The sequence below is a fragment of the Salmo salar genome, chromosome 13 (genome assembly GCF_965601325.2).
Source record: "Salmo salar chromosome 13, fSalSal1, whole genome shotgun sequence".
NCBI lineage: Eukaryota > Metazoa > Chordata > Actinopteri > Salmoniformes > Salmonidae > Salmo > Salmo salar.
The window spans coordinates 92879398-92892770 of record NC_138303.1 but is presented as its reverse complement, the minus strand read 5'-3'; the positions used below and the strand labels follow the sequence as shown (position 1 = coordinate 92892770).

At 41.4% G+C, this 13373-nt stretch overlaps 1 protein-coding gene across 1 annotated transcript; it reads right to left on the bottom strand.

Annotated features, from left to right (window-relative positions):
• Window positions 1–1453: 1453 nt before the first annotated feature.
• Window positions 1454–12802, bottom strand: LOC106568231 (glutathione hydrolase 5 proenzyme-like). Its single transcript, XM_014138387.3, has 12 exons — window positions 12486–12802; window positions 10506–10633; window positions 10299–10394; window positions 9515–9710; window positions 8149–8309; window positions 7825–7971; window positions 7478–7608; window positions 7205–7389; window positions 6930–7021; window positions 6666–6778; window positions 6461–6571; window positions 1454–6208 (listed from the first exon to the last, which is right to left on the bottom strand). The coding sequence occupies exons 1-12, from the start codon at window positions 12665–12667 to the stop codon at window positions 6062–6064; spliced, it is 1689 nt and encodes a 562-aa protein (XP_013993862.1). The 5' UTR covers window positions 12668–12802; the 3' UTR covers window positions 1454–6061.
• Between the last annotated feature and the right edge of the window lie 571 nt (window positions 12803–13373).

Here is a 13373-nt window from a genome sequence, read left to right as displayed (position 1 = left end):
TAGCTGAATTTGCAAAGCTAGCGAGCACCAATTCAGTTTCCGTGGTGTTTGCTATAATCTTTGCTACCCGGGTTAAATAAAATAAATAAATAAAAGTTCCCTTGCGACAATTTAGCTTTTGCAACGAGACCATTAAATATATTTAAGACAATGGTAGAAGAGAGTGTAGTTCTGTTCAGTTTGGACTTCAGTTTATCGCTAACCTTATCACAGGGACTTTGAAGCACTAACTTACATCATCTGCATGCTGATCTCGGAATAAATTGACGATAGCAAAGATTCCATCTTTGACGAGGCCACATAAATGGAATAGGTACTAGCTAGCTTAATAGTTAATATTTGCGCGCTAGCTCTGCATATTCAGCTAGTGTGTGTGCGTGATTGACTGGATTAACCTCACGTCAGTTACGTTCATTGAGTGCCTTTCAGACAGTGGCTACGACCCCTCTGTTACGTGGTCTTCCTGTCTGGGTTGGCGCCCCCCCCTTGGGTTGTGCCATGGCGGAGATCGTTGTAGGCTATACTCGGCCTTGTCTTAGGACGGTAAGTTGGTGGTTGGAGACATCCCTCTAGTGGTGTGGGGGCTGTGCTTTGGCAAAGTGGGTGGGGTTATATCCTGCCTGTTTGGCCCTGTCCGGGGGTATCATCGGATGGGGCCACAGTGTCTTCTGATCCTTCCTGTCTCAGCCTCCAGTATTTATGCTGCAGTAGTTTATGTGTCGGGGGGCTAGGGTCAGTCTGTTACATCTGGAGTATTTCTCTTGTCTTATCCGGTGTCCTGTGTGAATTTAAATATGCTCTCTCTAATTCTCTCTTTCTCTCTTTCTGTCTTTCTCTCGGAGGACCTGAGCCCTAGGACCATGCCTCAGGACTACCTGGTATGATGACTCCTTGCTGTCCCCAGTCCACCTGGCCGTGCTGCTGCTCCAGTTTCAACTGTTCTGCCTGCGGCTATGGAACCCTGACCTGTTCACTGGACGTGCTTGTTGCACCCTCGACAACTACTGTGATTATTATTATTTGACCATGCTGGTCATTTATGAACATTTTAACATTTTAACATCTTGACCATGTTCTGTTATAATATCCACCCTGCACAGCCAGAAGAGGACTGGCCACCCCTCATAGCCTGGTTCCTCTCTAGGTTTCTTCCTAGGTTTTTGGCCTTTCTAGGGAGTTTTTCCTAGGGAGTTTTTCCTAGCCACCGTGCTTCTTTCACATGCTTTGCTTGCTGTTTGGGGTTTTAGGCTGGGTTTCTGTACAGCACTTTGAGATATCAGCTGATGTACGAAGGGCTATATAAAAATAAATTTGATTTGTTACCTTGCCAGTGGATCAAACCATTGTGAGGAAAGGGTGGGGGGGGGGTCGCAATCTGTTGAAACTTATTTTCCTGTTGTAGCAAACTGGCTCAATGTCACAGCTGTTAGAAGGAGCGGACCAAGATGCAGCGTTTTCGTAGTTCCACATATTTATTTAACCAGTGAAACCGAATGCAACAATAAAACACTTCAAAATATACACAAAACAACAAACTGTGACGCAGGAGGATCAAATACACTCACAACGAATAATCACCCACAAACACATGTGAAACAAACAACTTAAATAGGACCTCCAATTAGAGACAATGACAACCTGCTGCCTCTAATTGGAGGTCATGCCAAACAACACCAACATAGAAATGCAAAACTAGAAACTGAACATAGACATACAAAAACAGACATACAAAAACAGACAAACACCCCCTGTCATGCCCTGACCACTCCACCATAGAAAATAAACATTCACTATGGTCAGGACGTGACACTCAAATTAAGATCCTACATCTATACCAAAGACTGAGCTCCTTTACTCCAAATGATCCCACATGAACACCAGACACCAACACCCAACACTGGGTAGTATATTTGCATGTTTTCATAATTCACATCTAGTGCCTGGGAGGATCCAATTTAGAGATCATTACTCATTCGTTAAAGTTTTAATAGACCTGGAGGGGATCCATATAAACCTGTACATGTGACAACAGGCCCTGGTGATGTCAATGCAATACATCAAAAGCTAATACAGTACTCTCACTGTCTGTACATTATTTTTCACATTCTGGTCACACGTGTTATTATAGGTTCTGTAAGATTGCACAATGGCATTCAGAACTCTGACCAATTTACTTGTTATTTCAGACATTGATTTTATTATAATGTACGATTTTTTCTTTGGATCCCACTTTAGCTTTGGCAGAAGCAGCAGCTACTCTTCCTGGGGTCCACAAAAAACTAAATATGACAAGTTACAAAACACTGATGGACAGTCACAGAAATGTAATATACAACGATAAACAAACAATATTACAAAAAAAGTGTGTTAGTTTGTTTGTGTCCCCTCAGAGTTCCCACCATTCCATGAGATGTTGTTTAAGCCGTTTTTTAAAGGCAATTTTGCTGTTTGCTTGAGTAATTGGAGATGCAAGGGAGTTCCATGCGATCATGGCTCTGTATAATACAGTGCATTGCCGTGAATTCGTTTTGAACTTGGGGACTGTGAAGAGACCCTTGGTGGCATGTCTTGTGGGGTATGTATGGGTGTCTGAGCTGAATGTTATTTGATTATGCAGACAATCTGCAATTTTCTTCACAGTAATATTTCTCATAACTAGAATAGAATCAGTTAATCTCTCATCAACCTTCAACCAGTAAAGACTGGCATGCATGTTGATGATGTTAGCTCTATATGTGCAGTTAAGGGCAAGGCGTGTGCTCTATTTTGAGCCAGCTGCAGCTTTGCTAGGTCATCGTTTGCTGCACTTGACCATATTACTGGACAGTAATCAAGATGGGACAAGACCAGATCCTGAACAACTAGTACAAATCAAACTTTATTTATACAGCACATTGCACATTTCAGACATGGAATGCAATGCAATGTGCTTCACAGGAAAAACATAAAAACTGAAATATTTACTACACAATAAGAGGATAAAAAAAAGAATAACAAAAACTGAATGACTAAAAAGGACTAAGGAAAAGCAAAGCTAAAAAGGTGTTTTTAAGATCTCTTTTAAATATGTCCACAGTTTCAGCCCACAGAGGATCTCTGGCAGGCTATTCCAGAGGCTGGGGGCATAGTAACTAAAGGCTGCCTCTCCATGCCTCTTGGTCCTTGGCTTTGGAATAGTTAAAAGGCCAGTGTCAGAGGACCTGAGGGACCTACTGGGTACATAACTTAAAAGCATGTCTGACATGTATTGGGGTGCACAATTATGGATTGATTTAAAAACCAATAGTAAAAACCAATAATCTTCAAATTAATTTCTAAAACTCACAGGCAGTCAGTGCAGAGACCTTAAAACCAGTGTAATGTGTGCTCTCCGTCTGGTCTTGGTCGGTACCAGTGCTGCAGCATTCTGTATGTTTTGCAGTTGACCAATGGCTTTCTTGTGTAGAACCGGAGAGCACTACAGTAGTCAAGCCTGCTTATAATAAAAGCATGGACGAGTCTCTCTGTATCAGCCTGAGAGAGAAATGGCCACACCTTGGCAATGTTCCTCAGGTGGTAGCATTTTCTCTGAGTTATGTTCACCATGGGTCACAAAAAAACTCTCAACCTGTCAAATAGGTCCTGAACCAATTTAGAATTGGACCGCAGAGGCCAACCCACCAGTCTATCCAGAGGACATCATGGTCAACGGTGTTGAATGCAGCACCGAAATCCAAGAGTACAAGGACAGAGAGCTGTTTGGCATCTGTGTTAGCGCTAAGATCATTTACCACCTTAACTAAGGCTGTCTCTGTGCTGTAGTGGGCACGAAAACCAGACTGGAATTTTTCTAAAATACGGTTGGCACTTGACGATACACAACTTTACATTTCTGTGTGACCAGAGGATTTTAGCTCCACGGATAAATTATTAGACTGTATTAGTGATTTAAATACTTGGATTTCTCACAACTTCCTCCAGCTAAATCAAGACAAGGCCAAAGTACTTATTGTTGGCACCAAAGCACAGAGAGAGAATCTGGCAGTATATTTTAATTAACGGGGAATAAAGACAACACACCAGATAAAAAGCTAGGTGTTATTTTGGCTTTTAGCTGTTTGAAAACCAATTTCTCCAGAATTTGCTTAAGAATGGAAGGTTGGAGACTGGCTGAAAATTGCTAAGAGCTGAAGAATCTAGATGACTTTTCTTCAGAAGGGGTTTCACAATAGCAGTTTTTAGTGCAGTGGGGAAAGTGCCTGTGAACAGGGAGTGATTAACAATAGCTTGCACTTCTTCAGATATGACATTTTAAAAACTGTTTTGAAGAAGGTGGTAGGGATGGGATTGAGAAGGCGGGTAGAAGGCTTAAATTGTGATATCATATTCCTGAGCATGTCTGTGTCAACCAGGGAAAATACATCCATAGTGTGGTAGACTAGGGCACATATCAAACTTCTCATCAGGTCTTGGTTGACTGATAACAAACATTAGGCTGGGTATCTTATCTCTGAAATATGCCACAAACTCATCACGTTTAGAAGTGGAGAAGATCACTCTCTAAATATTCTGATTATTAGTGATCAAGTTAGAAAAACGAGCCTGTCTGGAATTTCTAATTGCGTTGTTATACATGCCAAGTTGATTTGTCACAAAAACGCAGAACCTCTTTTTATTAAAGACATACCTCTCCCCATCTTCACAACAACTTTGTCAATATGACTTGACCATGATAACTGACCATCCAGTGTTATACCTACTGTGCCTAGGAGTTTAGCTTCCTCAACTTGCTCAATGGTCACACCCTTTATGTACAACTCCAGTTAAGGTTTAGGGCTTAGAGAATGTTTTGAACCAAATACAATGCTTTTAGTTTGAGATGTATTTAAGACCAGTTTATTATTATTATTATTATTATTCACTCATTCTAAAACTGACAATCCTTTATTTATTTATTTTCAGTGAGCTCACTGGCTTTGGAATCCTCCACATACGTAGTCATTCTAGCTTTGTGTAAGACCAGTGGCAAATCATTTGTAAAAATAGAGAAGAGTAACGACCCAAGGCAACTGTCCTGAGGGACACCGCACTGTTCATATCTGATGTTAATGAAACTTCCATTGAAGAACACTCTCTGGGTTATAATGGATAACTAACTGTCCAACTATGTGATGGCAGGTGATGTAAAGCCAAAGTGAGTTTCTTCAATAACAATTTATGATCAATAACATCAAAGGCTGCACTGAAATCTAACAATACAGCTTCAACTATCATCTTATTATCCATTTATTTTAACCAATCATCTGTCATCGGAGTCAGCGCAGTACAAGTTGAGTGCTTTTCTCTACATGCATGCTGAAAGTCAGTAGTTCATTTGTTCTCTGAAAAATAGCATTGTATTTGGTCAAACACATTTCTCTCCACCAGTTTACTAAGATCAGGCAGCAAACTGATTGGGTAGCTGTTAGAGTCAGCAAAGGGTGCTTTAGTATTTTTAGGCAGTGGAACTCCTTTCTGACAGTGAAGGGGGCTGCAAAAAGCCTGTTTTATCTGAACGTGTGAGTCTCAGAGTATTGCTGCAACACTCCAGAGAGGGACTAATAAATGAACTTGGAGGATTGAGTTGTAACATGTTGTACCATGTCCTGTCCTGAATCTGACAAGTCCTTGTGGTCACAGTATGAGTCCCATGTTAGTACAGGCTGACAGGCTGTACTGACCTTCTCTCCCCATTTCAGTTCCTTCGGGACCTCCCATGTGCTATAATCTATGTGTACTGTACAGTTAGTCATTAAGAACAAGCATGTAATTTTATGTACTTGGTAAAATTAGAAACTCAATCCATTTCAGTGCCTAAGTATTTTGTCAAGAGGGCCATTTGATTCTGCTTAAGGCTCTGGACTGTTGGTTTAGATAAAATGTTCATATATGAAGATAATAGAATTACAAAAAATAAATCTCACTAACATTACTGTCCTCTTGGACCTACTGTACAGTGTTCTAAAGCCAACTAATTGGCTGTACACCTTAGTAAGGACACACCTGGTCTTGGTAAACTCTTAGTGTCCTGGTATCCCATTGGTCAGTAGCCAGCAGATTTGCCCTGCTTCCTGGCGTCTGACACGGCTTTGATGCATCCGTCCTCCTTGGCCACAGCATTGACCACGTTGAAGAAGTATGGGTAGTCTGTCACTCTGTGTCCAATGACCTTAAGGGCCTCTATCACAGACTGAGAGCAGACAGACAGACAGTCAGGCTAAAAAAAAGCACCACTCACCATCCCTTAATCATTCCACTTTAAAATCATGATTTGACTGTATGTCTCTCAAAATGGCCACTGCTCTCAGGCAGCCATTACAATCAAACCGATATTAGCTATAAGAAAAATATATATACACATCACTTTGTCATCACTCAACAGCCAATTGCAGTGACCTTGGCTGTCATTGATTTACTGAAAGGATAAGAACAAAGGAATTACCTTATCAAAGCCATGCTCAAACTTCACATTGTTGTTGCCATCGACGAACACTACAGGAGCAGCAATGGCATCTTTCAAACTCATCCCCAACCAAAGGTGGTTCATTATGGACTGAAAGGGGAGAGAGAGAGAGAGATTTGATGAGGCTCTATGTATCCCTTTCTGGGTTGAGAAGGAACGGTGAGACACCTGAATTAAGACTCACCAGGGCCATGGCGGTCGTGATCATGCTACCCCCTGATCCCCCAATTACAAGGGTCTTTTTCCCAGAGCTGGAGCTCAGTATAGCTGGAGCCATTGAAGAGGGAGGCTGTTCACCTGTGAGGAATGGGACAATGTAATATACACAGATATCACCCATAGCCTTATATAAGATATCACCCCATGAAGACCAGTTAAAGGTTAGACAAGGAGTCCTAAGTGATACATTAATTTAAAATGGTTACTAAATTGAAAAGTTTCTATGTACCTGCACTCAATCTTTCTGCTCTAAAACAGAAGTCAGCCAGCTCATTGTTGAGGATGATGCCTGTTCTACTGGAGTAAATCCCTGCACCAAAACTGGAGAGAGAGAAAAAAAGACTGTCAGCCTAGAGAAAAGAATACACAAATCCCAAACCTGCAGGTTTAGCTTGTTTGTTTGCTGTCGAGACATCGGTCATATTACTATTTAGAAGGAGACTGTGTGTTAATACATTAGACAGTGATGTACTGTTCTGCATCTCAGTGAGTGTAAAGGCTCACATTTGGTTGATGGTACTTGTGACAGAGACTGCAGATCCATCTTCAGCCAGGACTGACACGTGTGTAGTCCCAAAGCGATCAGGGGAAGGTGTTATGTTGTAGTAGGAGTCATTATAGGTACGGTCTTCACTGATCAATTGCCTGATCCGATCAGCAAAGTCAGAGTTCACCATATACGATGCATCCTACATTTAAAAAAAAGTATGATTTCACATATTAGTGTGTAAAAGTACAGAATACACTTATAGAGAGGCAGTTCTCTTAGATCCTTACTTGTTTAGTGTTGAAAACAGGATCATGAACGTTCCTCCTCTGTCCGTTAGCAAATTTAGCTGCCTCTATGTAGCAGTGATAGGTCAGGACCTTCTGGTCCCCCTCCATGGACCTGGGGGTGAAATGGAACCCTGGGAAAGGTCACAAACAGCCAGTCAAATCTCCACAAACTGGAGAAGGAACATTTTGGAACTGTCCAATGATTGTGCGCTACCACGATGACACACCATCAACACACTTTAAACATAATGGTTACAAAGCAATAGTTCTAAATTGTGGATATAGCTGTAGCTGTTGCCTGACTTGACTTGAAAGACTTGGAGAAAGTGTTATAACACATTAGGTACCTTTAACAAGGTTGAGGATGAAGGCGAGCATGGCTCCCCCTGCAGGAGGTGGAGGGATGTGCATCTGGTAATCTCCAAGAGGAACAGTCCAGGCATCCTCCGATCTGACTCTAAATGACTTCAGATCCTCCATGGTAAGGGTCCCACCTAAAATGGGGAGCAAAGTATGTTAGCATGTTAGCAATCCTTACACAGACAAGAAAATATAACAATCTGGAGTTTTCATTCAAACACATTTTTTAGATACTGGTTTTCCCTCTACATTTCTCCCAATCTTTCTCTCCCTCCCTCTCTCTCATTTACACAAATAAATCTCACACCCACCTGCTGCTTTTACGTCTTCAATCAAGTCAAGCCCAATTTGGCCAGTGTAAAAGGCATCTACACCTTGTTCTGCAATGGTTTCCATGGTTTCCGCCAGTTTAGGGAACTTCAATGTGTCTCCTATGCCCAGCACCTTCTTGTTCTTGTGGCAGAACACTTCACTGGAAGAGGGGAATGTCTTTAATATACCATACCAACCATAAACAGAAAAAAGACCAGAGAACAAACATAAAAATGCATTATCATACAGTGGTATCCGGATGTTATGTGACTTATTTTATTTTTTACTTTAGTTTTTTTAGTAAATATTTTCTTAACTATATTTCTTGAACTGCATTGTTGGTTAAGGGCTTGTAAGTGAGCATTTCACGGTAAGGTTGTATTCGGCGCATGTAACAAATAAAATGTGATTCGATTTTTTATTGGATTACAGTGATAGAACATTTGCAACTGTCAAACATTAGATCTCTGTAATTTCATTAATATCTCCATTCTCAAATGATCCCTGAGTATATGTGAAGCCCCCTGTCTATCTGCTGGGGTGCCAAGGGCACATTCCCCACACATCTCCTGTGCTACTGCTCACACTTCTGTTCTGTAAGAGGAGGAAGAGAGAGGGGAGGAGAGGAGCAGAGACGAGGAAACGCCTCTGCAGTCTGTCTGTGTCTGCATTGAGGAAAACCTCTGCAGTCTGTGTCTGCCACACAGGATATCGGTGGCCCCTTAATTGAGGAGGATGGGCTTGTGGTAATGGCTAGAGCGGAATAAGTAGAATGGTATCAAATACATCAAACACATGGTTTCCAGACATTATTATGAGTCGTCCTCCCCTCAGCAGCCTCCACTGGTCTACAGTCTGTACTCAGGAAAGCCTCTGCAGTCTGTCTGTGTATAGTACCGCACAACCATAGCCCACAGACTACAGTGGAGGTGTCAAACTCTAAACGAGTTCATTAGCTTCTTGCTAGGATAATAGGACTGGATATCTGGACTTTTCTGACTGAAAAGTCCTCAGAAACATGTACTTCATGCACTATTAACAACTTTGCTGACCTGACATTTGGACAAATGCAGTTTTAGCGTCTATATATATATTATTCTTACTTGTATTTATTCAGGGGAGCCCAATTGAGACCAAAGTCTCATTCATAATGGTGTCCTGAGTACAAACATTTTCACAATCAATACAATTGACATTAAAAATAAAGAGAAAAACTACAAGGTACAATTACAAATAAACCACTACAATCAATCAAAACAAGTGCAATCCTCAATGACTTCATTTAACACCCGAGTCCTTAGAGTATGAAAACTAATATACACATTTGAGTTCCTGTCTGTAAGTGTGAGTGAGATCTGTTACTACCAGAGTGATGTTGCTTTCACCAGGTTTCCTATGAGTGTGATGTTAAGGAGGTATCCCAGGAAGGGTGGCAGAGGAAATCCTTCTCTGGCCAGTCTAATGGTGGGCTCAAACAGCTTGGCCCAGGGCAGCTTCCCATACATTCTGTGAACCACCTCATACCCACGCAACTCTCCAGGAACGCCAATCCACTGACTACCTGCCAGGGTCCACACAAGCAAAAAGAGATGTTAAAGCTTGCACACACCGTACTGAATGTGGATTTAGCGTGTGTCTGCCGATCATTCAGCATGCTGTGTTTTAGGGACCACTTGCTGTAAACGTCCGACTGTCAACATTTTCACGCAATGATACATGTAAAATCATGCACACTCAGTAAACAAATTACTGCTGGCACTCTGTTCAGAGGTGCTAAGTACTCCCGGTCAGCAAACGCTACTGGACTGTATGAGCCCTAACACACAAGCAAAAAGAGAGGTGTGACATCATGCCACATTCCAGGACAGAAAGGAAGACTAGACATGAAAGGGGTAGTGTTTGGTGTTGTAGTTTGCTCACATTTGATGTTAGAACGGCTAAAAGCCATTACTCTTTTAGCTGTCGGAGTTATTTGAATAAAAAAAAATGTGTTAATTGTTGTCATACAATGTACACACATTCATACTGTGTATGGATCCATCCATCCATCCATCCATCCATCCATCCATCCATCCATCCATCCATCCATCCATCCATCCATCCATCCATCCATCCATCCATCCATCCATCCATCGGCAGGTCTAACTACCTGTGATAAATGTGACAGAAGTGGGACAGCCCTTCAGCAGATCAGCTTTGAATGACTGTGGAACAGTCTCTCTCGAACTGAAGGTTTTCACCGTGCCTGAGAATAGATAAAGAGATGCATAGGTTATACAATTCCACCACAAACCTTATTGGCTAAACCCCACAGTAAAGTACCACAAAAGCAAAGACTATAAAAGAACAGACTCACCAGTTTCGTCCCTAACAGTGAATATGGAGCCTCCTCCCAGGCCCATGCTCTGAGGGTTGACCAGTGAGGTGCACAACAGAGCTGCAATGGCGCCATCTACTGCCGATCCTCCTTGTTGCAGTATATCTCTGGAAACAGCCCACATTACAGCAGAGGTTCCCAAACTTTTTTGTTGGCAATTGACCCCATTTGGATATAGAAAATGTTTTGCGACCCCACCATGTAAAAAACCTGATGTAATCAACAGCCAGTGTTTACTTTTTTATTTTGGTCCTTGACAGTCTATTACAAATCAGTCTGACAGTACTTTCAAAGTTTTTCAATCTGAAGGGAGCATGGTTTGAAGTGACTAAAATGCACCAGAAATGTACTGGGAAGTTCAGAAGATCATCAGGCAATAATTGTGTATTTTCATCTGTGTAGAAAAGCAAAAGCTCAGCTACAATTAAAGAAATGTGTATCTGAATGAAAGTGGGCAGAGACTTTTTCATATTTCTCCAGTTTAGCCTTTTGCCTTCAGCACCTTCACCAATCAGCTCTCGATGTGCGGTAGACTCTGCCTACCATACACAATCCCAAAAGAATAACTTCCCTTCAAGTGCTAATAAAGGGCTTTCAAAGGAAAGGGTAAAACAATATATATATATTAAAATATTATGACACAGGTATTAAAAGCCTTGTGTCCTTTCTCCTTTAGTCTCTTTGTTAAACAACAACAGAGACAGTAGGGGGATCTAAGAGGCCTTGGTGTCAACACAAACTTGTTTAGTTTGTACACCCTGCAGAAATGTCCCATCACATAAAAATAGGTCCAACTTTAATTGTGCTTACATCCTCTCTCCTCCAGTCAGGTGGTGTAGGCATGTTGGGTCATCTGGACCTCTACATTCTTAGAAAAAATGTGCTATCTAGAACCTAAAAGGGTTCTTCAGCTGTCACCATAGGAGAACCCTTTGAAGAACCCTTTTTGGTTCCAGGTAGAACCCTTTTGGGTTCCATGTGGAACCCTTTCCACAGAGGGTCCTACCTGGAACCATAAAAGGTTCTACCTGGAACCATAAAAGGTTCGACCTGGAACCATAAAAGGTTCTCGAATGGGGACAGCTGAAGAAGTAAAGAGTGTCTTCATGCCTCATTTATTGCGAAAAATAAGAGATTTTCACATAACTTCACACGACTGAACAAGTAAGTGCATTGCTGATGAGTGACAACTCTTGGCAGGAGATAGGGGAAATAGATGACCTATAACACAGAGAAGCAAGCTGATATGTGTGCGCTACCGGTTCAGCTAACAAAGCTGAAGATTTTCTGTTGAGGTACATATTATTGCTGGGCGAGCTGACTATTGGCCATGCTTGCTAGGGGTAATATCAAAGGAATGGAAAGCTCAAACCAACTGAGTATATGCAAAAGTGTCAGTGTGCTTAAAATACATGGAAAAAGTTACTGATAAAAATATAACAAATGCTTATTGTAGGCATATGTTTTTTAGTAATAAAAGGAAAGCTATAGATCTGATCAGTCACAGTTGAATCAAGTAACTTGGGTTCAATACAATGAATAGTTCTGTATAATCTCAATGACAGCTAATCACATCTCTTAAACTGCTTACTATCTGGTATTCTATGCTACCTACAGTTTATATCTATCTGCACGTTGGCTACCAGTTGAAAATGAATAGCCTACACAGTCTAAATCACTGCAGTAAAGAGTGTCCTTTCCCTGCTAAAATGACAATTATATTGTCCATGATAAGGCACGCAGCTTGAACCTAGAGAGACCAGTTGAACTTGGCCATTTTGGTAAAATAACACCAAACAACACCTGTTCAACCAGACTACCAAATCCATATATCATAGGTTGCCCATTAGAGCAGTGAAACTTTAGATAACATGTTTTAAATAAATTCTCATTTGTTATAACTAAATTATAATTTATTATAACTAGCTGTACGATCTAGGCGACCGTATTCTACTTTACCTGCCAATGTCCGAGCAAAGTTTAGAGTCCGCAGAAACCGCCGCGTGCTTGTACGTGTCCTCGGAGCATCCTCGGTTGATAAATACGCCGAAGGCTAGTATGCAGAGACAGATGGATATTATCGAACCAAATAAACCGATACAGAGACAGCAACCAACCTGCCATGGCTTATATTTGGACATGCTTTCAAGAGAAAAACTTTTCCAATAATACTATTCTCTGCTGGGCAGAAAGTGTTGTCCCGTCCCAAGAGCTCACAGCTCAGTAGTCAATGAGCCTTCATACTCCTCCTCCACCCCACTCAATGAAATTGTTGCACTTCTGAAGTGAAAGTGAATGTTATTTCCCCTTGAGCCATGCCAGATATATACTGAACACAAATATAAACGCAACATGTAAAGTGTTGGTCTCATGTTTCATGAGCTGAAATAAAGGATCCCAGAAATGTTCCATATGCACAAAAAGCTTATTTCTCTCAAATGCTGTGCACAAATTATTTGCATCCCTGTTAGTGAGCATTTTTCCTTTGCACAGATAATCCATCCTCCTGAAAGGTGTGGCATATGAAGAAGCTGATTAAACAGCCTGATCATTACACAGGTGCACCTTGTGCTGGGGACAGTAAAAGGCCACTCTAAAATGTGCAGTTTTGTCACACAACACAATGCCCCAGATGTGTCAAGTTATGAGGGAGGTTGCAGGTGGCATTAGCAGTGCCCATCCAACAAGGTCAATGGCCACAGATAAAATGACGTCAAATCACGTTATATGTACCATAGCTTTGATTGGACTGATCATGTCAACGTCATACTTTCAAAATCTTAGCTAGCAAACTAGACAAGCAGTCATCATCATGAATCATGTGGACAATCTACTGGCAAATCCTTT